Here is a 26,302-nt window from a genome sequence, read left to right on the forward strand (position 1 = left end):
TGTGAAAATACCCCCACATGCTGATGCCAACAGTGTGAGTCTCTCAGCCTCCTCCACTGCACTAGTCCTTAATTAAGTGGACATGGGCTGCTATCAAACTCTTAATTTAGACTAATAATTTAATATAGTCTAATACCATATACAGTAAATTAGTAAATTAAGTTAACATTTAGGTAACATTTATCCATCATCAAATGGCTTTAAAGCACATGATGGGAACATGTGATAGTCCTGGAGGTCTATTCTCTATCAAAGCAAATATTTTTTGTTAAAATTAAAGGGGGAAAACTTTTTGGTAAGGGCAACATATGAATAATGAACTATGCCCTGCGGCCTAGCTTTGAACAATTCAGTATCTTTGACTACAGAAATTTGACTGTGGCTGTAAAACCAGACCAGCACAATCAGTGGCCTTGGAGGATCTTGTTCTCCTGGCCAAGGATAGCTGTACCCCACTCTAAGGACATGTCATTGTTGTATTATTTCTGGCTTCCTAAAGGCCTTGAGTTATGAAGACAGCAAAGACAGTGTGTTTGAGAGAAAGAGAAAAAAAATTGCATGCTCTTTTTCGTGACTGCCAGATGCTGGTTGGTCAGCTGCTTTTTCTGTTGTAATTGGGTTCACATGAGCTGCTGGTGGGGCTTATTTCAATCAACAAGCGCAAGAGTTTTGTATCTGAACTCTGCTCCTTCCTACCACACTGCCCACAGCAGCCCATTAGTACTACACCATTACTCCCGACTCTCTCCCTTTTTAGTCAGGTGCTCCATTGCTCTCTCGGTGTGTTCCCTCCCCTCCGACTAATGTTTTTTCACTTTTTTCCTTCCTTCTCAGAAGACCACCACCTGAGAGATGGTTTCAGAAAGGGAAAGTAATGGTCTTGACAACTATGCATTTGCAGTGAGTATAAATTCTACTTTCTTCATGCAACATTGGCATACTTTACTTGTTTAATAAAGCAACTTCCAGTTATTTAAAGTATAAATACATATGATACAATGATTTGCTTCTAGATTTTGTGAGCGTAAACAGAAACATAATATAAACATTAATAATATTACTTTGTAATTTATCTCTCCACTGATCTCTAAACTACATATGCAAACATGCAGGACGACTTTGTCTATGAGTACCACAGTACAAACTAGATGTTATGGTCAGTTAATATTTGACACCAGCTAGATGTGTAAGCAAAGTATTGTCATGGATACATATACTTGTTTACATTCCAGATCCTCTATGCTTAAAATCACATTACTGAAATGTTAAGTGATACTCTGTTTAGTCAGAGAAGCAGAATCTGAAACTTTCCTTTTTTATATGCTTCCGTTCAAAATCTTAAATATAAACGATAAATTACTTTTGCAAAGTAAATAGGAAGAAGTACTAAAGACTGTCCTTATAATTCTAACTATTTTAGGGTTAGAGTTATACAGGCTCCAAAGTTATGCTGATATTTTGATATTACCCCAAAGGCATACAGATTTTTTGCAGCATGTCATCCTTCGACATGCATTAACTGACCTGTCTGCCTTTCTGTCTGATCGGATAAAGATTGAAGGACGCTTCTGTGATCTACCTGACAAAAAGAAAAGAGAAGAACTAGACTCATCCATGGATGATGACAGCAACAAGCTGGCATATTGTGTGACAGATGTACCTCCTTGGTACCTGTGCATTATCCTTGGCATCCAGGTACGTCAGCGAAGGGCTTGAGAATGAGCCTCCACTTACTTCTTAAAAACTCATGTAGTCTAGCTCCTGATGTTACATAACAATTGAAACGTGACCACAGTATCACATGAGAGCTTCTATCTGATGTTTCCTTCACAGACGCTTAAATGTGGCTTCATTTATGTAGGCTTGGCTCTGAAAATTGCTTTAGATACAGCTGAGATTGCAGTAAGAGTTTGTCTGTGATCACACAGAGTTTCCTCAGAAATTCTGATTTAGCATCATATTTGCATGTACAGTATACACGTTTCTCTTTTATATCCTTTTACCTTTTTTACATCATCTAGTGTGAGTCATTCCAAGTGTATGTGTAGTCCACTCTGCGCTTCACAAGTTCAGTCGTGTACAAAAATGTAAAGATCAGTTTGTTTTTAGGTGACACTGCCCTCTATCTAAGGTAGAATATTCCCTGAATGCGTAAAATGTCATGTTAAGCATTTATTCTGTACTGTTTATGATACACAGATTACAATAAATTAACCTCTTTCCATTGTTCCACCCCTCAGCACTGTTTGACTGCATTTGGAGGGATCATTGCCATCCCCTTGATCTTGTCTCAGGGGCTGTGTCTGCAGAATGATGCCCTCACACAGAGCCACCTCATCAGTACCATCTTCTTTGTCTCTGGCATTTGCACTCTGTTGCAAGTTATCTTTGGCGTACGGTAAGAAAAAAACATGCTTGTGGGATTCAGAGGAGATAAAATTTGGTTTGATTACAGATGGTTGTAGTTAATAAGTTATCCATCAAGGGATAATATACCTTAATTCCATGGATAAGCTTTTTTTCATTTTGTGTTGGTTTGTGCTATGTCACAGAAATCCACCAGGTTGCAATGAAGTTGAACACTGCTCCTTCTCATTGAACAACCAGAACAGAACAACCTCTCAGCTTTCCTTCTTAACGTCTTTTGAGCTGTGAGGCCTGCCAAAGTCAGATTAGCCATGAACAATAGAATATTTGACTGTGTTAATAGGAACAGCTTTGAAGGGATTATCAGAGAAGTAAGTTGTGAATGGCTTTACATTAAGATGCTTGGCAAATGTTAAGGTATTTTGAGCCATGACTGGAGGGCTTCAACAGTACTGAGCTTTACCCTGCACTATACTGTACCTTGTACTGTAATTTTACATCATTTTTGTAGTCTTGACACATTACAATATGCCACAATCTAATGTTAACACCAGAAAAGTCTCTGTGAAATGACCCCTCTCTCACAGTGAGTAACATAAGTACGACATACACACAGAGGACTTGAGCTGATGTAATGGCTGCGTATGTTTTGGAGAAACTCAAACCATGTTCTGCAGCTCTGAACTTGCACTATGCTTGTGCAGATTCAGCTTGGCTGAATAGTGGCGTCACAGTGGGATTAGGGAAAGAATTTCCATCTTATTATGTCTGGAATCTAGTTCTTGCTAAATCCACTTTCCCCTGTCTTAGTACCACTGATGTTCTTTTGTCTCTCTCCAAATACCTAGAGGTCAGCTGTGAGGAAAACAGTCGTCATGTTTATTACATGCTGCTCCAGAGAAACTACAAGAAATACAGTATTTTTTGGTATTCCTCAGGATGGAAAAATGCTATACTGCTGTCAAAAGATACTCACTAGATATGTGTCTACTCTTTTCTTGAATTTCTACGTTTTCCCCGAAAATACCTTTCGACCTTTCTGTGAGAGACAGTTGATCATGTTTCACTAGAAAGTTCTGTCTTGTCCTTAATTTTTAGAAAATGATAATTGCCTATAGTTGATGTAATATCTATATGTCTATCTATCTATATATATATATATATATGTATATGTCTATCTGCAAAATCTCATTATGTCTACATATCTGCCTACAAGGACCCCTGTCTATTTTCCATCTCCCTGCTCATCTTCAAATAAATCTTTGCCTTTTTTATTTCCAGGCTGCCTATTCTCCAAGGTGGTACATTCACACTGCTGGCTCCCTCCATGGCAATGCTGTCCATGCCAGAGTGGACATGTCCCACTTGGACCCAAAATGCAAGCTTAGTCAACACCTCCTCCACAGAGTTCATAGAGGTGTGGCAGAGTCGAATGAGAGCCGTAAGTAAACCCTCTGAACTTTCCAATGACAGCTTACAGGTTAACTCACTTAATGCTGGTTCACAGAACAAGAATAGTTTCTGCTTAGGATGCTATTTTTGTGCATAAAGTTTTGAACCTTAAAGGATGGTTGAAACTCTTACTAAAAAAAAATCCCACTTCTGAGCTGGATTTTAAAGCTCATAGGTGCTTTGTCATCAAATATGCTTTTTATCTACTCCAGTGCGTCCATTTCTCTCTTGACGTGACACACAGACTATTGTTCACTTATATATCAAGCAAACTGGACTACTGTAATGGTCTCTTATCTGGTCCACCTAAAAAAACAATAATAAATCCATCACAATAGATTCAGACCTGCTTGAGTGATCACCAGGTTCAGAAGAACAAAGTCCTCACACCGGTTGACCGTTTGTTTCCATATTGAGTTAAATTATTTGACTTGTTTTGAAAGCATTTTGTAGTCTTGAACTAGCATACTTGTCTAACTTGCTTCTGCAGCCAGTACAGACACTCTTTTACTTGTTTCAAAGTGCAGGACAGAAACTTTTTGTGAGGCAGCTTTGAGTATTTATGCTCTCAACAGTAGGAACAGTCTCCCTGAGGAGAGCAGCTGACAGTGGTGATGTTTCCACTTGTGTTTTATTCCCTCATGTTTTAGTTGTCATTTTCTGTAAAACACTTTGAAATGCACTGACCTGTATGAAAGGTGCTATACAAAGTTTTCAGTGATTGAATGTGTTTGATCAGTAATATACAGTGATACTTTTTTTTATTTGCGAACAGCAACATGATGCCTTTGTGTGCTTGATAAAAGTAGCTGGTGCACCATTTGTGGATCATGGGGTTATCCTTTCCTGAATGGCTAGCCTTCATATTTGAAACCAGCAGTGTGTTTTAGTTTTGCAGTCTCTAACAAGGAGATATTACAGTAAGTACTGGAAGATCATAAGATATGTGCACAGACTGGGCTTAACTATTCTGTGTGGCAATGTTGTGTTCAGAAAACATTTTTAAAAAATGTTTCAAATGACCTTTTCAGTCAGTCGTGGTGCCTGTGCTGAGACAATACTTGCTCATTGACGTGAAAGGGTGATGTTATGTGTGCAGGTTTCATGGTAGCATGAGCTCGTTCTCCAGCCTGTTGACACGTTAGCCATGAATAAACACTGTTATTGTAACTCAGGTTGTCTCACTAGGTGCTTTCATTGTGTCAAAGTTAGATCCATTGATCTTAAATACTGACTGTTTGAATGTACAAGGAATAGATTTTTCTCTGTCAGTGTAGCTCACATGTAAATTGCTCATTAACCTAATTTACCATGTCAATTGTGAAACACCATTTAATTTATCAGTGCTCACCATTAGCTATGTAATGCATTTTAGATTGTGTGCTAGTGGGCTTGATGGGATTAACATACTGTAAAACATTGTTTGTAGCCCATAGAAAGGAGACCACTGTTGACTACTATTTTAATAAATAGTAAATTTATTCTGATGCTAAATATATTAGACTATAGAAAAACAATATCTAATTCATTAAGTATATAAAAACTAGAACCATGTGAAGCCAGAAAGCTTTATAAGAAATTTAGTTTTTAGCCTTGAAATTACCATTGGCACAAAACCAATTTTCCAGCCAGCGTCTAATTTGCATATGATGCATTTTTGGTAATTAGAAATCCTGCAATCTTTTCCATTTTGTCTGTCTTTAGCTCCAGGGATCAGTCATGGTGGGCTCACTCTTCCAAATGTTTGTTGGCTTCTCTGGCCTCATTGGACTCTTCATGCGCTTCATTGGACCTCTCACCATTGCTCCCACCATCTCTCTCATTGGACTGTCACTGTTTGACTCAGCTGGCAGCAGTGCTGGCAACCACTGGGGCATCTCTGCCATGTGGGTAAACAGGGATTTTTGTGCTACAGTGAACAAAAATAAATTTAATTATAGTCTAGTTCAAGTTTTCCATTAGGGGATTTTAAATAATGGATTGCAGTGATTAATGGATGTATAGATATTAACTTTCCAATTATGTTGCATGTATGAAATGCAGCTCCTGTGATTTTAGACAGTTAAATATGTCCTGTAGGTTCTGTTAAATCAGATTCACCCACTCCTATAGTACAAGCATGTTTTAATTACCTTCTTCCTGTTTCACACAGGACCACAGCACTGATCATCCTGTTCTCACAGTACCTCCGTCACATAGCTATGCCCTTTCCTACATACAGCAAGGATAAAAAAGTGCACACATCCCGTGTCTACGTATTTCAGATTCTCCCTGTATGTATTAAACAAGTCGTCACTGGGAACAAAATATGATTATTTAATAATCATTTATTGTTTAGAACAATTAAACAAGCAATTTTTAATGTCTCTTCAGGTTCTGCTTGGAATCACTTTGTCTTGGCTTATCTGCTATATTTTGACAACCTACAATGTACTTCCTGCTGAACCGGACCAGTATGGTTATCTGGCTCGCACTGATTTAAAGGGAGACGTTATGGGCGAAGCTCCCTGGTTCCATTTTCCATACCCAGGTAAGAGTCTGTGAGAAAGCTGAAATTACTTTTCAGTGATTAAAATGTGAATAAAAATGGATTCCAGGCTATTTTATTCCTTGAGTTTGAATTTGATTGTAGGCCAGTGGGGGATACCAACTGTGAGTCTAGCAGGTGTGGTTGGCATCCTCGCAGGCGTGATTTCCTCCATGATTGAGTCTGTGGGGGACTACCATGCATGTGCCAGGCTATCTGGGGCTCCGCCTCCCCCTAAACATGCCATCAACAGGGGTATTGGTATTGAGGGACTGGGCTGTCTACTGGCTGGAGCCTGGGGTACAGGAAATGGCACCACGTCATACAGCGAGAATGTTGGAGCTCTGGGTATTACTAAGGTAAGATAATCTTTAGTTATGTAGGTTAAACAGAAGATAATTTTAAGTTTTTAGTTTAAGTTTTTTTTTTTGTTTGGTTTTTTTGCAGGTTGGCAGTCGCATGGTGATAGTAGCCAGTGGAGTCCTGATGGTTGCCATGGGTATATTTGGTAAAGTGGGCGCTATATTCACCACTATCCCATCGCCTGTGATGGGAGGGATGTTCATGGTTATGTTTGGCGTCATTTCTGCAGCAGGAGTTTCCAATCTTCAGGTATAAAACAACAATTTTCACAGAATGCTCTTATGTTAACCTAAATACTAAAGCACTAAAGTCTTATTCATGTATCCGTCCATACTTTTTTCCCTTACTTTTTCAGTATGCAGATATGAATTCATCTCGAAACATATTTATTTTTGGGTTCTCCATGTTCTCTGGTCTTGTCATTCCTAACTGGATCATAAAGAACCCCAGAGCTATTGCTACAGGTACATGTATACAAACTCATTATATGTGCTGTATAGTCTGTACATTTCCATAAAATGCACTATATTATTATACTGTCTTCTGATTATTGTGTTGCATTCAGGTGTGGTTGAACTCGATCAGGTGCTGCAGGTTCTTCTGACAACCAGCATGTTTGTAGGAGGTTTCTTTGGATTCATACTGGACAACACCATCCCAGGTAGTTTTCCATTTAATTGACTTATTATTGCATCGATTTAATTATTGTGTTTAAATAGTTTAAGTATCCATATCAGTGTCAATATAGAAAATCAGACTGGAAAAATATGAGATACATTATCTTGGTACAGCAAATTGAGCAGAGATCTAAAATGCCAAGTAAAGAGATAACACAGGACAAAATACAGAGGGGCCAGTGACGGACTGTTGTGTGTAAGGTGATTATCACAGTAGTGTAAGGAGCAGTCCATCTTGGCCAGAGTGTTTGTGTTTGAGTAATGGACATAACAGTGAATTTCTACTTTAACTTCAAAATACTTCTGAGATCTCTATTTTTTGGAGAAAATAAAACTGAAAGGAGTGGAAACGAATACTATTTAAGGAAAAAAGTACTGTATCTGTGGAATATTATACAGCACTCCCAAGCTTTGTGGGAAACAAACAAACAAGATAAGTCAGAAAGCAACTTGAAAACAGGATGGATTATGCCCTGCCTTTACAAAGCAATACTAGTTATATGTGGATTAACACATTTAACACATGTCCCACAGGATCAAAGCATGAACGAGGTATTCTTGCCTGGAACATGGCTCTCGAGGATGACTCCAGCAACACAGTGGAGAGTGGAGAAGTATACAGCCTTCCCTTTGGCATCAGCTCTTACTTGTCTTCTTCCTCTTGGCTCCGGTATATACCATTCTGCCCTTCTGGTGTGCCCAGACCTTTGGACAGCTCCAGAGCAGATGCTAATTCCTTGGAGCCTAAGCAGCCATTAGGACACCCAGAACCTGCACAAATCATTATTGGAGTTGCTCTGTGAGTTGTGTACATAGTCCACTTTTAGGGGATTATACAAAAAAAGAAAAGACAAGAAAAAAAGAATATATACATATATCTACCATCAGAGGCAGCTCAATTTGGACATTGTACTGTAACAACATGAAGTGAAATATTTTATGTGATCTTTTGGGAGTGACCTTACACATCTTGGGTATAATTGGTTGGACATACTTAGCAAGGTACCAAGAGTTTTTTTTTTTTTTTCATGCAGTAACTTTTTCACAGGGCCTAACACTGTTGAGTGTATTTGATGATTTATTTTGTTTAAAGCTTCATGTTTAGTTTTCAGTCTTAAAATGCAATCACACGCATCGGCTAGGTGAACAAACACTAAAAACACAAGTGAATGTAAGTAGATCCATTGTTTAGTGTTGCATTCTGCATTTATACCTCATGTTCAAATTAACTTCTGTTGTGATAGTCAGTATTTTCATTGTTTCATTGTTAGCATAGGCATATTACCTATTTGTGGCCAAAGTTCTCGACAGGCCTTGCAGCCTACAAGGATGAAGGAGATGATGTCTATATACTTGGGTGACTCACTCAAATTATATTTGTTTCTAAAGTTTTTTTTTCTTGAATTCCTAACTTCAACATGGAGTCATTATATTGTAAAACCTGTACCTGTTCAGTTTCACATTGTCAGGTCATGCTTGATGGCTTTATACAAGCTTACAAAAGACTCTGCCCATACAGCTTTTTGGTGTTCAGTCGTGGATTTGACCATTTCCTGGGCAGTGTACACCAAGGTCAGCAAAGTGCGCTCAAAATGTTGCTGACCCAGATGAGTAGTGCGATTCGAAAGGTCTGAGATGAGCTGAAATATGTCTGTTATCTTCCTGGGGATGGTCTCCTCACAGATGACCTTCAGGTTTCTTGTCTTGCGAAGGGAAGCCAGCTCAGCATCTTTAACTACAAACTCTCCACTAGCCTCAAAGTCTACGCCAGCCAGAAGAATCTGTTTGTTAGAATGAAAGCAAGAAATGAATCAATAGTCAGTTATTCATGATGTTTACCCAGTTTTTTGGTTAAGAATATTTATATTTATGGATATATTTTTGCTCACTTCAAATAAAAGATGAGCATCATCAAAGGATTTATGAAAAGTGGGGTTGTCCACAGTTGCTGCTCCTCTTTTTATTCTTCTTGCAGCTGGACACAAGGCTAGTAGGTACAGAGAGAGGCAATGAGAAAGACAGGTGGCAGGAAAGCAAGGACAAACAGAAAGTTTTGATTATCATAAACCACATGGTTTTGCCTCCTGTCCTGATTTATTGTTCTGGACTCAAAAAACCTCTTGAAGTGTGATTCCTTGTGACAAGCGAATTACAAACTCTAGACTGTCAGGTACCATGAAATACAGGTTTCACTGGGGTGCTGACATTCTGGCACATATGACATCCAGGTTCATCTGGCCTGCACCAAGTCATCCTAAAATTATCTGCACACTGTGCCTTTCCAAACCGGTGATCTCTGACCTTACAGATGACTTCTATTTGCAGTGGATGAGACATGACCTCAAACTTCAAAGGCAGCAAACGAATCAAAGGCGGAGTAACATGTGGATTATACAACAAGCTCCAGATGATTTTGACATGCAGACTTCACACCACTTTCACAAGCACAGGTTAGCCCAGGGTGTTAGCCTACAGCAGATCTCGTGCTGTCAAAGAAAACCTTTGCCCTAACTTGTTTATGATGTATATGTTAAAATATTACATAAGAAGAAGATTCTTTGACCAGCTGGTGACACCAAAAAAAAAACAGGCAGCCGATCACTAAAGTCAGTGGAGGAACATTGATGTCTGTTGTTGGCCAATTCAGCCCAACCATCAGATAAGCTAGCTTTGCTTTCCTTGTGCTGTTAGTAAAGCTGATAGATGGACCGACCTGAGTATTTTCACTTACAATACAGTATCTCCAACATTTTCTGGCTTGTTTAATTAATGTATATAATTTGAGGCAGTTTGCATTTCATATGACATCAGGAGAAGTTCTAGGCACCAATGTTGATTAAATAATGGTTTGTTTTTTTTTGTTTTTTGCTGATGAAATTCAAATTCGATCCATAGCTGGTCCAAAATATTGACCATTTCAGCATTTGTGCTACCATGCAGGAATCTAGTTGTGGACATCTCGGTATATTTGAGGGGAAACTATTTGAGCCAGGCTGTAATCAGTAAAAAGTTTGCACTAATGACCCATATTCTACTGATGTATCATAAGTGGTGCTGTCATTCCAAAAAGTACAAAATAATTAAGATGATTTTAGATCATATGGTGCCCTTAAGTCTGTGCTGTGCACACACAAAGCTTACATTTGCCAGCTGTCCCTTGTCTAAAAGGAATGAAAAAGGCCAACTAAAGTATGTACTTTTGATCGTTCCTACTTTTTACAATGAAGTGTTCCTAAATTCTACTCGGATTTCAGTCTCAGTTGGTATGTGTGTGGACAAGTGTGTGTAACCAAAACCAAAAATTGTAACCATCAGACTTATTGTACTGTAGCCATTAATGCATTTTAGTTTCACTCTCTCTCTGCAGTGTTTTTTAAGTGTGTGATAAAAACCAAAAACATTTATCAAATCACAAAATGTCACACTTCATCAGACATAAAGAATTCCCCTACCCAGGCTGGTCTGAATATCTCAGCAGTATGCTTTCCATTGACTTGAGAATATGAGTTTCCTCTCTCAGATAGCTTTGGACCCTAGCCGCTGTTTTCTCTATTAGAAACAGGTGCAGATAACATCTGAACCAGCTGCTGTAGCTAGATGAGAAGTGAAATGTGCTACAACTCAACAGCTATTTAACCCATAAATACATAATTGGTGATTATTGTCTATTGTGATTTTGACATTATACTCTATTGTATTAAGCTATATGGTGTTACTGTATTCTTAATACAGTACAAGGGTGCTAGTCCTCCACACAGACCTGTACCTGTGTTAATGGAGCAGTAATGCCTAGGAGCTCCCAGATAAAAAAAATACATTTGTAAGTTTCCTTGTCCAAAACACATAACAGATTCAATCTAGTGTTTTTTTTCAGTAAAAACAAAATAAAAAATAAAATAAAAGATGATGACTCTGCTGATTTAATATGACAGTATGGCAAAGATTCATTTAACTGTGGTATAAAAAGTTAGGCTTAGAATTTGGATGGATAGAATTTATATAGTCATTATATATTTATATACTATATACATATAGTATATATTTATATACAGACCGACACATAAAACAGTCTGATTATTCTGTTTAATAGTATTACCCTAAATATGTTCATATTCGTTAAAAATGAGGCAATCTCAACATTCTTTGTCATATACCGTAGTTTTCATTCCATTTTGCATGAAAAGATCCAAGTCCTACCTTTAGTTCGATATTGCGCAAAACCTGTTTTGATGCAGCAGTAGAAAAGAACAACGACTATCCTCCAGTGCAGCATGGTGGCTCATTCACTGTCACACTGTTAGTGGATGTAACTACAGTGCAACACTCTGCTCAAGTTCTCCCACTATTGTGCCTCTACCTTTGAGCTGCCATTGTGCTCATCAGTTGCATTTCTTTCCTTCTCCTTCTTGAACAAAATGACACCTTACCCCTTCTTTAACATTTGAGTTCTCTGACTCCATCTGTCTTCAGGACTGTGTTCTTACTGTCACCCTCCCATACACATCTGAGCTGTCTCTCTCTCTCTTTCTCTCTCTCTGTGTTCCTCACAGGCAGCATTTTAATGATCATCAGGTTTCATTTTTACAGCATTCCTCCACTCTCGAGTTTAACTTTTTCATGCCAATAACATTTTACTGTCTTTGTCCTCTTCGTTTTTGCATAATCTTTGTCACATCAAATATCTTTTTCATTTGTGTCTTCTCCTCATTGTCTTAAAAAGCTTTTTCCTCCATGTGATTACTTAACAATTCTGTACCTGTGTAACCTCAGTAGTCGAAGCATCACATCCATTGCTTTTCAGTTTATTCCACCATAATCTTTTTGAATTTGAATGATTATAATGCTCAATTGCAACCCTGGAAACCATGTAATCATGTACAGCATACATAGTTATTATTCTTCGCCTCAGTTTAGTGATCTGTCACTGTCATTTTAACCTCCTTGTTATATGGAACATGTGTCTGTCAAACACAATTATTGTTGCTTGCTTTTAAAGAACTGTTGAAGGTCATATTATTTATCTTGTTTCTGTTTATGGCTTGATGAAATGGATATGCTTGAGATGATGTGTATTGCCCTTATAACAACTCTGTTTGTGTAAATAACATAAGATTGTTCTGTTTTTACCAGCAGTACGGTCCCTGTGCACATGATGGTGCCAGGATGACCACCAGTAACAACATAATTTGTGTTCCTCAGGAGGACAAATGTGGAAAGTCCATACTGCTTGAATGTGAAACCCAGCTCAGTGATTATTTCTAGTTATATGCACCCTGAGCGCTGGACAGAAAAATAAATATACAGAAACCATAGACTTCCATTACATTCACCTTTTCCACAAGATGAGGGACAGTTACCTGTAGTGCACCATATAAAATCATTTTTAGTTGTTTTAACATTGTTTTTTTTCATTAACATTTTTATTTATTTCAGTTTTATTTTCAGGTGTCATTTCAATACTTCTAGCTCTCACAGAAGGTAAATGTGTTTCTGTTGCAGTCACAGTTGGAGAGATGTGGCTGTCGTGCTGGAGCAGAGGAAATACAGGAAAAATGCTAAAGCTGGCAAAAGAACTGTGGCCTCTGCAAAACCTCCAAGAATTACAGCTCAAACATATTACTCTTTCTACCAGCAAATAAAACAAACATGTTATTTTAGGCTGTGCTCCATATAATTTCCTTTCTTAAATTGGTGTACTTAGTGAGCGGCTTAGAGATGGATAGATCTCTATGTTATGATTAAATTTCTCTTTTTGATCAAGTAACATGGAAAATTAAGTATAAACTGGTCAGTCATCCTGAGGCAGTATTCAGGATGGACAGCATGGCTTGACATATAGAACAAAAAATCATATCTGATGATGGCTGCGCCTGCACATTGGATATCACACTTGAAACCATTCCTTAAAAAAAATCAAACTGGCAGTGCTGAAGAGAAAAATCTAAGTCAGAAGGACAGGACATGCCTGTGGACTGACAATGGTTGTTACACAACAGGAAAAAAAAAGTGTCCACATAGGTCTGAAATGTGACTCATCTTACGGAGATATCTTGAGTTTTAAAAACAATCTGTGTCAAAAAAAAGTGGACTGATCCTGCTTGTTCTCTTTCAAATCATTTTGAAGATGACATTAACACAGTAACACAAGCCAATAATGACTTGGAACAAAGACATAATAAAGCAAAGGCTGAACCACATAGCTTTCAAACCAGTGACAGCTGTTCATTGCTTGTTTCAAAGTAATAGTCAGTGTTGCTACTTTAGAAAGTCATTATTTTAACCCAAACCATGAACATTCCCCAAACCTGGCACATTCTGCGCTGATCATTTTGACCATGACAACGATACTGAGCTGACTAGGAAGTAGAATAGGGTCCTACTAATCCACATGAAACAGCTAAGTGATAACCACTGAATGGTGTGATAACATTCAAAATGGGTGAAATGCTGCTTACACATTAGTCATCGATCCTAAATGTTCAATACTGTTTAAAATAATAATTTAACACTGATATGGATTCCTTCGAAAAACTAATCTCTCTACTGATAAGGAATAGGTTAAGGTCTGTGGCAATTCAGCTTGTATCCCCAATCTCTGACACATAGCAGACACTTCAACATGCCACACAGATCTAAATAATGATGGTAATTATGGCTGCTGGTCATTTGGTGTGCCTGTGTTAGGCCTTTATACACGTACGTGGACGTGGCTGACTTACATCGTTTAGTGCATGCCAATGGAACAGCGTCATCACTAATTATGCATAATACGTTACACCCTTTTCCTACTATGACAAGTCAAAATGTCTACGAAACTAAAACATAAAAAACAACAAGAAGAGAAACCTCTGTAGCTACAACACCACAAATAACAAGGGCAACAACAGAAAGTCAGTTTTGTGTGACAGTTATAACCCCAGTTCAACCTAGGGGAGAGTGGAGTAACATAAAATTAGTTGAAGAAATATCAGGACTCATTTTGTTCTGTTTTTACATTTCCTCTTTTTTTTATTTAGCATGACAACTGAAATTAACTTTAAGAGGAGCCTTGGCCCAAACAACAAATCAAACAGCCTTGAACTAGAAAAAAGCCAATGTTCAGAGAGACCTGAAAACAAAAAGAAACTTAGAGCCTGACTCTGACTTCAGAAAAAAAAAATGGAAAAAAGGAGCTAAACACAAATTAGCAGCTCTACCCTACAGAACCTCATGGCAAAGAGTCAAATAATAGTTCAGCTAAAAGACTTAATTTGCTGGTGGATCACAATAAGCTACAGGTGATCAGGTATCAGCTAATAATGGTAGAAGGAGGGAAAACCAGGAGCAGAGTCTACAGGATCAGCACAACACACAGTAATCCAAGTCTAACTTCCCCCTATGGGGCAATATAACACCCTTCATTAGATTAGATGGGTTGGTGTTGTACATTCATGACAGATGTGCTCGGGGTTTCCTTTTCATTCGTTAAGTTACTTGTTTAATGCTTGTGAGAAAAGGAGCAGACAAGATAACTTACTCCCTTTGCATTGTTCTGGATGAGAACTGCTTCAGCACCCAGCACCCTATGTCGCCGTCACCTACCTCCACCTCAAAGAGCCATGAAAGATCTGGAAGCACAGAACATTTTACAGCAAAGCTTTGCATATTCACAAACATGCTGGCAGTTGTCAGTCCAGACACACTGTTGCTTTTGGCTGCACAAATTGGTAGTTTTCTGTGATAGTCTAGTCATTCCTAGAAACCAACACAACTCAGATCTGGGAGTAGGCACGGAAGAGGTAACAATAGCTGTTACATTGGCACGGACAGGATGAACATGTCCTTTCCACCTTACAAAGTTACGTGACAGTAGTCTTGCTGAATTCCCTCTTTGTCTGGTTGAGAGTGAGGTATGCAGATGCTAGGTGATCAAAATCACTCTTTAGGTTGGCAACATGGTCAGGCCAGCTGCAAGAACAGATAACAGCATCATCAAATACACATTACAGCACAGTGGGCATTAGTCTGTGTGGAAAGCTTCCATCCCAAAGGCCATCACTGTATATTGTAGAAGGTGAACTGAGGATGTTGAGTTGACAAGATGATTGTGATTATGAGGCTGGATGAGCCCATAAAAAGAAGCATTATGGGAAATGCATGCCCCAGGGATATGTGGACAGAAATTCAGATCACAAATTCAAGCTATGATAAAAACGCGTGTGGCATGTAAAATACAAGAGTATTGCAACACAGCCCCAAAAATCTGTCATAATATTTGTAGTAGCTATAATTATACACTAGATGGCAGCATTTATGTTTATTAACTAAAGATTACTGTGGGCAGCCTCAGCATGATGTAGATAAGTTTCTTCAAGTTTCTTTACTATTTAATATTTAATTCTTTAATTAATATTTAATGTGAGCAGAAATCATTCTGATTTTAGGTCTAATTTTGGTGCCTATAGGTTGTCTGGTAAAATTCTGCTTTAGTGAGGAAAGCAGTGAAACTTAAACACCTTCCAACATATAACAAAATATTATTAATATAAACTTTGTATTTGAGACATCATCATTGTCTGTGCCAGGTTCTGGAGATACACACACTTTTGGCAGAGCAGTTCAAACATCACGGGTTGCTCACAGATGATCTTGCATTACAAAGTTGTGTTTTATGCTGCTGTCGTCAGGCCAAACCAAGTTTATGATCCAGTCAACCACCCCATTTTTGAAGTGATACTGATTCCTCAACATCTCTGACTTCTGGGACACACTCTTCGACCATGTCTCTGGTTGGCACAGTAACACATGACTGAGTTTGACTGTTGAGGCCGTTGTCCATCTGTTCCTCATAGACACAGAGCATAAGAGCATAGCCATGACTGTAATTATCTGCATCGAGAAGTTCGAAATCCCGACAGACTGCAGTCTGAACGTGACTTTCAGGGACAGACTGCATCCAAATCACAACCAAAAATAGCAGTTTGGGAATAGGACAGACGATGGACTCTGGACTGAATACAATTACTGCACAATGACAAATGACCTGTGTTCTTGCACTTTAGGTTTAGGTTGCAGCAAATATTCAGCCCTATCAGGACATAAAAACAGAAACTGCATTGTTTCAGAATGATGACAGTAAATCTAAGTGCTCTGATGGTCGAAAGCAAAAAGATAAACACTTCTTTGTGGAAATAAATTGCAGATGGTAGAAACATGAAACTTGAATAGCATTTTCTGTATACACAAAGTAGTCTCTTCTTTTCTGAAAGCTGCAATATGGACATCCAGGACTCACAATTCTATAAGTCAATTCACATTTGGTTTCATTGTACTGTAAATACAGAAGGGATTTTGCTTATAAAGATTATATCTAAACTTTTCTTGGCTTTAGTTTTATTTTGACAGTACTCAATACTCAATTTTAAATGTGCATATGGAAACTTTTTAAGTTTGGATTCAAATTTTTCCATATTTATATAATATTTACTTATTTACTTTCATATCATTAGATTGAATGAATTCCATATTTCCAACTATTACATTTCTGAATGTTTACACAAAAAACTGCAAATCTTTCAATACCTAGTTTTGAGTTATTGTTGCCTGTTTCACTCAAATTGGTTATTGAAAGATTTTAATCTTTAATGCCTAGCCAGCAAACAGAGACACAGTGGGCTTCAGATTCTGGACTCATCACACCTGGAACCTCCTCTTATCTCTGAGGACGACAGATGAGCTGTGAAGTGGCAAGGCCCTGAATGTGCCCCTTATCACTCGCCTTCACTTCTCAGGGTCTTTGTTTGAATTTGTGCATGCATCTGTGTGTGTGAGCAATTTTAGAATATTCTATGTGCGCCTGCAAATCATCAGCCAAATCCACAAAAGTTCCTTACACAAATCTTATGCAAGTGTTTTGCTTCTTTTCTTACTTCCTCTTCCTCTTTAGCTCCTAGTGTTTTTCCTGCTTTCGCTCTGCTGCCTTGACCTTGACACTGACCATCCACTGTCAACCTCCTCACGTTAGATCAAAAGGAAAATGCACAGATGCAGGGCAATGACAAATGTCATTTTTTTAGTAGTATACAGGTTATTTTAGTTTGCAACTGCTTCACCTCGATCCATCTGAAGGGTTGGTACCACTTGCTCCACCTGCAGTAATGGCTCAAAGTCTGGACAAAAGACTGCAAAGACTTTTGTAATTTAAGGCCATTACATCAGTTACAACTGCAGATCCTACAGAGAGTGGGGAAGTGGGTCTGGTGATCAAAAAAGAAAATCATTCTTGTAACAATTTATGGCCCATAGAACAAAATTGTACAAAGAAAAGACGGGGAAAACATAAGCTTCTGTCAGACTGGTGAGTAAACATAAACTTGCGGAGGCATCCACACACAAGCACATACACAAGTCAGACTATATGGGACTGAGGTGTGTGTCGCTTCTGTTTATTTGCCATTGAACTTATATCATAATGGACCCAGATTCCATTGACGTTATAATTAAGGCTACTGATTTTCTATACAAGCTCTTTCACAAGCTGATGGAGATTAGGTCCCCTTCAGCTTTTATTTTCTTCCTCCCACTCTGTCACTCTGATCCTGAATTCTCTCTTCCTTTTCTTTTCCACTTTCCTCTGTTTTGGCCATGGTAGTAACATGGCTCTATAGGATGAAAATACTAATCTTGGTTGGTTCACGACTTTGATCCAGATTGAAACCTACTGGGTAGATGGCTAGATCCCGACATCCATTGTTCTCAGGTGATAAATCCTACTGACTTCCCTAACTTTTCATCTAGTGCCACCATGAAGTCCCAATTGGTGGTTTTGAATGAAATGTCTCGACAAGAACTTGATGGATTGCCATGTCTGTAAAAACTCTGGCAATCAATTTTTCATTAGCACCATCATCAAGCTATTGTTTGACCTTGGGCTTTTAAAGGAGAAGCCTTATCTTGTCAATGTGATGACTTTCTTTCTTTTACAGCCACCCATGGTATATAAGATGGCATCTTGATCATCCATTCTGTATATATACTGATACCATTCGAGCTCAAAGCTCAAACATGAAACAATTTTAAGCCAATATAGTTTGAAAATAAGTATGAGACAATTGTTTTCACAGCTGTACGCTTGGTGAGGATGCTTTATGCTGGAGTGAGTGGTATGTATTAGACAAGCTGGAGGAAAAGACACTCATAGTGTGTGTAACAGTGAACAGGACAGATAGAGCTGCAGCATATACAGGGGAGAAGAGATGAAGGTTAGTTGTAGGTGATTGATGGTGTTGCCTGCAGTGGTGTCACTGAGAAATTGACCTGAAGTCATCTGAGTTCTTAGTATTGAATCAAGCCTCTGTAATGAAATCATAGACCCAGGCAGTGCTAAACACAGGGATCCAGATCTAATGCCGCAAGAGTGATGAGGTTTGTGCTGCACTCATATTTTAAGTTCCTGTTTGCTGGTATGCTTGTTGGACTTCACTGGGAGATAATGTGCTGATTTATGCTTTCAATTCACTGACTTTGGATGTTTTCATTCTTACTAAAATCATTACAAAATTTACTGCTGTCATCATTCTAAAAAGAAGATATGGACAGTTTTATGGCAAAACTATATACTTATGTTTACGTGATAACAGAATAATTGCAGTCACAATAAAGATAAACGTGCATCTTAAACACGTTGTAGCAGACATACCAATGCTTGAGTTTGAGTTTCAATATACCAGAGTACACAGACACATAAAATAGCAAGCACACAACATAAAAACACAAAACATACACAAAAATACAGCAATAAGTGCATACATTAGAGTACATTTTACTCTAAAAAGTGCAGTATTTTGTACATTCTAGATTTCTGTGGATTGCACATACTGTAAACAATGATGCAAAAAAAGACCACATCTACAGCTTCACCAAAGCCTTTCAAGATGGATGACTAATCATAAAAATGGTGCCTTTGGATGACTACACTGACCTTGTGGCAGGATGCACTGTTTTACTGAAATCAGATTTGTGCCGTCTTAAGGATAATTCCACCATCACATGCAATACAGCTTCAATCAAAACAGCGTTTGTGTCTAGGGGAATGTCGGGTGTGTGGCTCATTCCTTCTGTGGTCAGACTCACTGTCACGCAGTAAAAGGGGAGTTTGGTTCAGTTTATAAGCAGGTATTAAGCGTTTTAGTGTACTTACTGAAAATAACTGCCTTGAGTCACCCGCTAAATTTCACAGCCTCAGGGAGCAAAGTGCTGCACATTCAGCCTTCACTCTCACCTCTTTTCCTACTCAGCTCATTCGCATATGCTGTGCAGTATGCATATTAAAACAACATGACTTAGTAAGGCAACAACATTGTACTATGCATCATAATAGATCTTTTAATGGACATCATGGACAATGAGTCTCCCAGTAGGTGCAAAAGCCGAATGGTCAGCACTGTGACTAATTTTGTCAAGGGTAGAAAAGAGGATATGAGCAACACAGTGATCGTGAAAACAGGATCTCTGACCTCTAGTTACACCACCACTGCTGTCTTGGAGTGCTGACAGGGAGCAGATCAATGCTGACTCAGTGGGAAAGACATCCACAGTGATTAGTGAAACAAAAAGACAACAAAAATATTTTCATAAGCCTGCAAACTCAGTTTAGATTTTAACTGGAGCTCCAGACATGGAGCTTCAGACATGGATAATAAGTAATTTCTAATCATCTAATCATAGCATGTATTTGAAATCAATGGTTAAGAAGAACAGTGCATTCTTCACAACTGAAACTTTACTCAAAAAAAAAAACCAAAACAGAACAAAACAAAACAAAGAAAAAACATAAAAAGAAATAATTTCTTTGAGTAATGGCCTCATCTGCTGCAGAATGTCATTACTGAATACACTTAGAAAACCATTTTAAGCAGTGGAATTTTAAGTGGGTAGAATACTTAGGATAATGATTTCAAAATATAATACAATATAATATGAAGTTGGGAGTATCTAACTTGCAGTAATCTTGCAGTAAGATTACATGTTATTAAAATTCACTGCGTATGTAGATAAAAATTAAATAAAGCCAATTATAGCATGTTTGTCTGTTTGAGAACTATACACAATGCCATTATGTTTTATTTCATCTGCCTTTTATTTCATTATTATTGTTATTATTATTACCAAGGTGGGAGTCGAGCATCACTACACAGTATCACTGACTCTACAGGTATTTGTTTTAGTGAGCTCAATTAACAATGTGACTGGAACCGTGACATTTCCTCTCTGATTGTATCTACATGGATGTCGGCTGGTCCGGGGAGCTAGTCTTTTGGTGTGGTAATGAAAGGTGATATGTGAGAGCAGCTGTTTGGGCTCCACAGCTTGTCTGGATTGCATCCCAGCAGCTCATGAGTATGTGTGTACGTTTGCGTGTGTTTACACATGTGGATATGTGTCATGGATTACAATCTCATAAATCAAACTCTGCTGAAATTCACCCTGCATCACCTGAACCATGCTTTTCTTGCACTTTCTCACACTAGTAGTTTCCTATCTTTTCATATTTGAAAGGGATTTTAAATGAGACACTGTATGAATAACAACAACAACAAATGTCTTGAGCAGATTGGGTCAGTGCCAGCTTCCTGTTTGAGGTATCAAATATGCATATTTAAATTGCTGCAGAAATGTACAAAATAAAAGCAATCTGGAGGAAGTAGTTAAGTAAGTTTCACTCTGTTTAGACACAGACTGTAATAAAATCCAATCTTCACACTGCTTACTTCAAATTTTGCAACACAACCTGACTTCCCACCAAGTCCTTACTGGGACAGAGTCCAGACCCTTGTAACCATGAAAGGAGTGGGAAAGAAAATAAATAAATAAAGGAATGAAAGTTTGCCACATTTGTAAACCAACAAGGCTTGTCTTTTGTCTGTGTGCTAAAACCTCAATACACTGGAGACAGAGCTGGTCAGAAGCACATTACAGGAAAAGCAATTGAAAACTTAAAGTCTGTGTACATGTGGTTATTGACCATATATCTGCTGCTAAACAGTGTTACCATCACTAAAGCACAGATAATTATTCAAGTACTTTTGACTCTCAGCTGAAGTTTTGTGATGCAACATTACTCCTTTAGGCATTTAGGCCACAATACTCCTGTGAGATACAAGATACATATCCATACTAGCACACTCACAGTGACAATACTAAGCTGCTGATGGTACAGTGTTTATTGTCTTGGTGTGTTAGTTTATGTTTAGGACAAAACATCAGATACAAGAAGTACAGCTGAAGTTAAGAGAATGCTATTAGTTTTGCAGATATTTGATTGTCACTAATCATTAAAGCTGTTAGGATTTATTCTCTGGGCATGAAGATTATCTGTACAAGATTTCATAGTGGCAATTCGTCTAGTAGCATGTTGAGTCTATTCAGTCTGGATGAAGTGGACTGAACCGACTGAGCAAATTTGACATAATAACTGACAATAGATGGGAGAATATCAGACTAATTAAAACAATTAATTGGAAAATTAGTGACATTGCCTTTCCTTCCCGCTTTAGAAAACAGATATTAATAAGCATAAAAATATTGCTATATGAGGCTGAAATTTTAGGCTGTTGAGACAGAATCCTCTGAGATTAGTGCTGGATCCATCCTAAACAAACACGACCGGTCAACACATTTTTCTTGCTGAGCTCCTTATTTCGTTTATGATCCACATACTTCACAGTAAGTTACCTACATTCATATTGGTATTAATTTAGAGGTGACAGGAAAATTGTGTACTGTCAGGGTCAGTCAGGGTCACGGAGAGGAGAATCTAACAATGGTTTGAATCTGATCCAGTACCTTTATCACATACTGGTTCTCTGTAATACTGCAATCAAGACAAAAGAAAAGCAAGTACATTCTCAGAGCAGTTGATCATTATGAGGATATTCCTGTTGGAACAGCTATTTGTAGATGATTTTCACAAGGATTTTGACTTTAGTTTGTGTTGGCTTCACTTAGAGCCTAATGTTGTGCACATCTATTACAATTTGAAGTCATTATATCATTATAACAATTGCTGTGTTTAATAACGATGTAGTCTCACCCTACATCCAGCATGACCCTTTCTCCTAAGTTAGATTATTTTACTGGAACAGCTCAGGCCAAACTTACATTTGTACATAAAGTAAATGCTTTTGTTGCTGAATGCAGGCCTAATGTGTTACCTAAGTGTATTTATTAGAAGTACATTTCTTTCAAGAATATGAGTATGTGTTCTTAAGTCTTGTTTGTCTAACAGTACAGTTGCTGACCTTGCTTTCCTGCTGGATGTGGATCATGGTCAACACTGCAGGTAACAAATATTTTGCTACATTAGGCCATGCCTCATCTGCTGTGAAACTTTTAATGTGATGTTCTTCTGCTAGGCTGAACTCTCCACACCAGTCCTCCCTAAACATCATGAGCCTTACTCAATGCACATTAGTCTTAATTAAACTAAAGTGTTTTCCCTCTTCAGACTGCATCCTGCCCCCTCCCCCCTCTCTCCTTCACCCGTCCAGCTCTCCCTTTTCTGTCCCTTCCTTCATTTTCCAGTCAGTCCTTCCAGTGAAGCTTCACCACAATTAATGACTTGGTTCTTGTGTTATGGGAGATGCAACCAGTTTACATTCATTTACTCTCAACTGCAGGCAATAAAAAACAGACTTTCAGTTCATGAACCAATTGGATGTTTTCAAGGCATTTACAATGACTCTCTACTGTTGGAATTCATAATGCGTGTGATTGTAATGTTTAAAAATGCAATTATAGTAAAAGGCAATGACATTTCCAAATTTTCATTTCATTTCCTGTTTTCAGGAACCATTATGTGATACAAATAGGGATCCGGCTGCAGTGTAAGAATTTTGTTTTATTTTTATAGTGAAGTTTACTCAAGGTCTGGCATGAATTTTGCAGTATTGTACTTTCTGCATATTTACATATTCCCTGTGGACATGCAATGGTGGGAGAGTGACCTCTTTCATATACCTTATACCTCAGTAAATATAGACCACATAATACACTTTGTGGAATTGCTGCATGGATTATCATAACAGATAAAATACCTGAATATTAGCAGTTATAATAAAGTATGCAGAGATTTTCAAAGATCATTTTATCCTTCTCATTCTTGCATGGAACAATGGACCTCATTATCTGTAGCTGGTTTAAAGACAAACAAACAAAAAAACTTCTGTTCCAGATTGGTGCTGTGTCTGCTGGCTTTCTTCCTGCCTCTGCCCTCAGAGGTCATGGCAGTATAATGACTATGACTCTCTCTCTCTCCTCTTTGCTGTTCGGTCGCTATGCCATTTGCAAAATATCACATCTCAAAGTTGCTTGTGCTGCTTCAATATGACCCAATGAATTTTTCCACTTGTGTATATTCAGGGACAAATGTCAGCACCTATGAGAGTGACTTACAGTGAAGGGGAAACAGGACTGGCTGCAGAAATATTGTTTATGATCACAGTAAACACACACACCTCAGCATTTAGGAGAAATGCTGCTATCATACATCAATGTCTCACAGACTAATATACAGTCCACTGCATCAGAACAATGTAGTCTTACGGCTGATGGCATCCACCCCAAACACCATTACACTATCCACACTCCCCATCAGGTTTAAATAATCACATATATTTAATGATGTGAGTTTCTCAGCTATAAGGGAAGTAGTAGAGTTTAGTAAAGCTCATTAATGTTGCCCAGAGAGAAAAGCCCCTTTTAAAGGCTCAAAGTAGACTGTAAAGGGGACTACATCAATAAAGTCTTTATTTGCCTATATGTGGGCTGTCAGCAGGTTCTCCTTGGTGTTTTCCTGAGAGTCATTTTTGATTTAACATACAATCCATTTTCATACACAGTGGTAAATGCAGAGCGCTGAGGCTTATGTTCTAAATGCAAGAAAACCATTGCCAAGGGAAAGCACACAGTGACTCCACTTTAAAAGTCAGTGCACAGTGTTTGCAATGTCAGATTTTGCAGCACACTTCTTACCTGCTACTGTTGCTCCTTTAATTCACAGACAAGCAAAAATCCCAGAAGTAATTTAAAGTTATAATCCCTAAGATTTCGGTAAAATTGAACCCCAGTTTTGATTAACCGGTTGACATTTATTCTTTAATCACCACTCAGTTTAGTCATATTCAGGGTGAGTAGTTCTTATCGGTAGTGGCAGAGTCCAGTATTCCCATGCAGAGCACTTATATACAGAAAGCACACTGGCTTCACAGGAAACGATGCCTCCAGCCTCACTACTCTGTTAGACTTCAGAAAATCAAACAGAGCTGCACTTTATTTGACAACACTGAAGGTGACTATTGCCCCTGTTATAATTACTGTGGCCACTGGAGGCCTAATTTTATTTGCATGCATGTAGTGGCCTATTGGTAGGTGCAGTTTGCATAGGAATAATTATAGCTGTGCAAACTGATAATGGATTTTTAAAAATCTTAGGGTAGTATTAATCTTCACTTATGTTAACATCTTACAACTTGCTTTACAAATAATAATGGAACATACTAAATGTCTTTAGGTGAGTTTGAACTGAAATCAAATCATGTTCATCACAGCTCAGAAAGAACCTGTGGCAAGACAGATTGCTTCTGTAGTGATGCATGCAGTTGCCTGGAATGTCTCTTATTTGTACATGAACCCATTGTGCTGTGAATTCTTGTAGCAGAGGAACCAATCAGCCTCTCAGCAGCCTAACACATTTTTTTGCCTATAGCACAATTATACTGTCTGCAAAACTATTTTGGCAGGCTGTAAAAGTGCTGGCCATGGCTGTACCACTCATCAAAGGCTGCCAGCAGAGGCTGTGGCCTGGTGTAGGACAGTAGCCTGCTGGTAGATGTATAGTTGCAGTTCACACTGTAAATTAAACATCAGATAAACCTCTATCTGCGTTCAAGGATGTGGGAGTGTGGAAGGGGAGGTACAGAGGCCAGTGTGGGCCTGTGTTAATAGCATGGCAGCTGAAGTTTAGGAGGTGCAACACACGCTAAGATGTGAAGATGAATAAGCTGCTGATGAAGAAGTGGGGATTGTTCGAGTGGAGGTTTAGAAAAAAAGATGGGCAGATTAATAAATAGCTTGTTTGTTAACCCCTCCTGGTGGAGGACATCAGAAAAGGAACAGGCATTTTCCCCTCATCTTAAAATGATGAACTGCTACTTCCAGTTTTTTGTCTTTGCTCTGTATCTTATCTCTCACCTCAGCTGGATCAAACTGGAGGTCTGGCCCCAGACATCTTGATAATGAGGAGAAAATGAGAAGAGCGGAAGACGTGAAAGGAAATATCCTTTCAAATGTGCCCCCTTCTTCTTTCCTCGGCCTCTGCTCCCTCCTCTCTGTGCCCACTCCAGCTTCTCTATTCCCAGGCTGCACACCAAACTGGCCCCTCCATGGAGTGCAGGAAACTTGACTGGGAACTGGGAGACTGCTGTCTCCAAGCCAATGCAAGCGGGGTATGAAATGTCTGCCTAGGAGAAGGTGGCCACTTTCCCAACTATGAGCCAGAGTCAAACTGACAGCCATGTACAAGAGACCCGGGGGAAATTAAGGAGTCTGAAAAACTTGAGTGCAGGGGGCACAACGTGAAAACCAGCACTCAGTGGATGAGCATAATAACACACATTGTGCTTGCTAGGTCCTTCATATGGGAAATAATTAAATAAATCGGTATCTGGCACTCAGGGAGCCTGGGAAAGATTTGTTGGACTTATGTGTCTTTTGGGAGGTTTGGTAAACCACAATCCAGAGAACTTTAAGAAATAAATTTTGTCACCAAGGAAAAACCACCACACTCCATCCCTGTACATCCCTTACCATTTGCTGGTCCTCCGTGCTTGTTTTTGGATGATGCAGAAATATGTTGTAATAATTGTAAACATTGTAATTT

The 26,302-nt window shown here is 38.5% G+C and overlaps 2 protein-coding genes across 3 annotated transcripts; one reads left to right on the forward strand and one right to left on the reverse strand.

The window, feature by feature from the left end:
- The first annotated feature begins 665 nt into the window (after positions 1–665).
- slc23a4 (solute carrier family 23 member 4) lies at positions 666–8,207 on the forward strand. 2 transcript variants are annotated; one of them, XM_026312369.2, is made up of 12 exons: positions 666–900; positions 1,555–1,695; positions 2,241–2,398; positions 3,649–3,808; positions 5,524–5,705; positions 5,972–6,092; positions 6,193–6,349; positions 6,452–6,705; positions 6,794–6,958; positions 7,065–7,173; positions 7,275–7,370; positions 7,921–8,207. In XM_026312369.2, the coding sequence occupies exons 1-12, from the start codon at positions 853–855 to the stop codon at positions 8,187–8,189; spliced, it is 1,860 nt and encodes a 619-aa protein (XP_026168154.1). In that variant the 5' UTR covers positions 666–852; the 3' UTR covers positions 8,190–8,207. The 2 variants fall into 2 exon arrangements, with proteins under 2 accessions (XP_026168154.1, XP_026168155.1); XM_026312370.2 differs by having other exon boundaries at positions 6,506–6,705.
- Positions 8,208–8,827: 620 nt separating this feature from the next.
- On the reverse strand, positions 8,828–11,870 carry LOC113133517 (protein FAM180A-like). Its single transcript, XM_026312371.2, has 3 exons — positions 11,584–11,870; positions 9,276–9,373; positions 8,828–9,167 (listed from the first exon to the last, which is right to left on the reverse strand). Exons 1-3 carry the CDS (start codon positions 11,657–11,659, stop codon positions 8,844–8,846), a joined length of 498 nt encoding a protein of 165 aa, XP_026168156.1. The 5' UTR covers positions 11,660–11,870; the 3' UTR covers positions 8,828–8,843.
- Positions 11,871–26,302: the final 14,432 nt, after the last annotated feature.

This window comes from Mastacembelus armatus, chromosome 6 (assembly GCF_900324485.2).
Source record: "Mastacembelus armatus chromosome 6, fMasArm1.2, whole genome shotgun sequence".
NCBI lineage: Eukaryota > Metazoa > Chordata > Actinopteri > Synbranchiformes > Mastacembelidae > Mastacembelus > Mastacembelus armatus.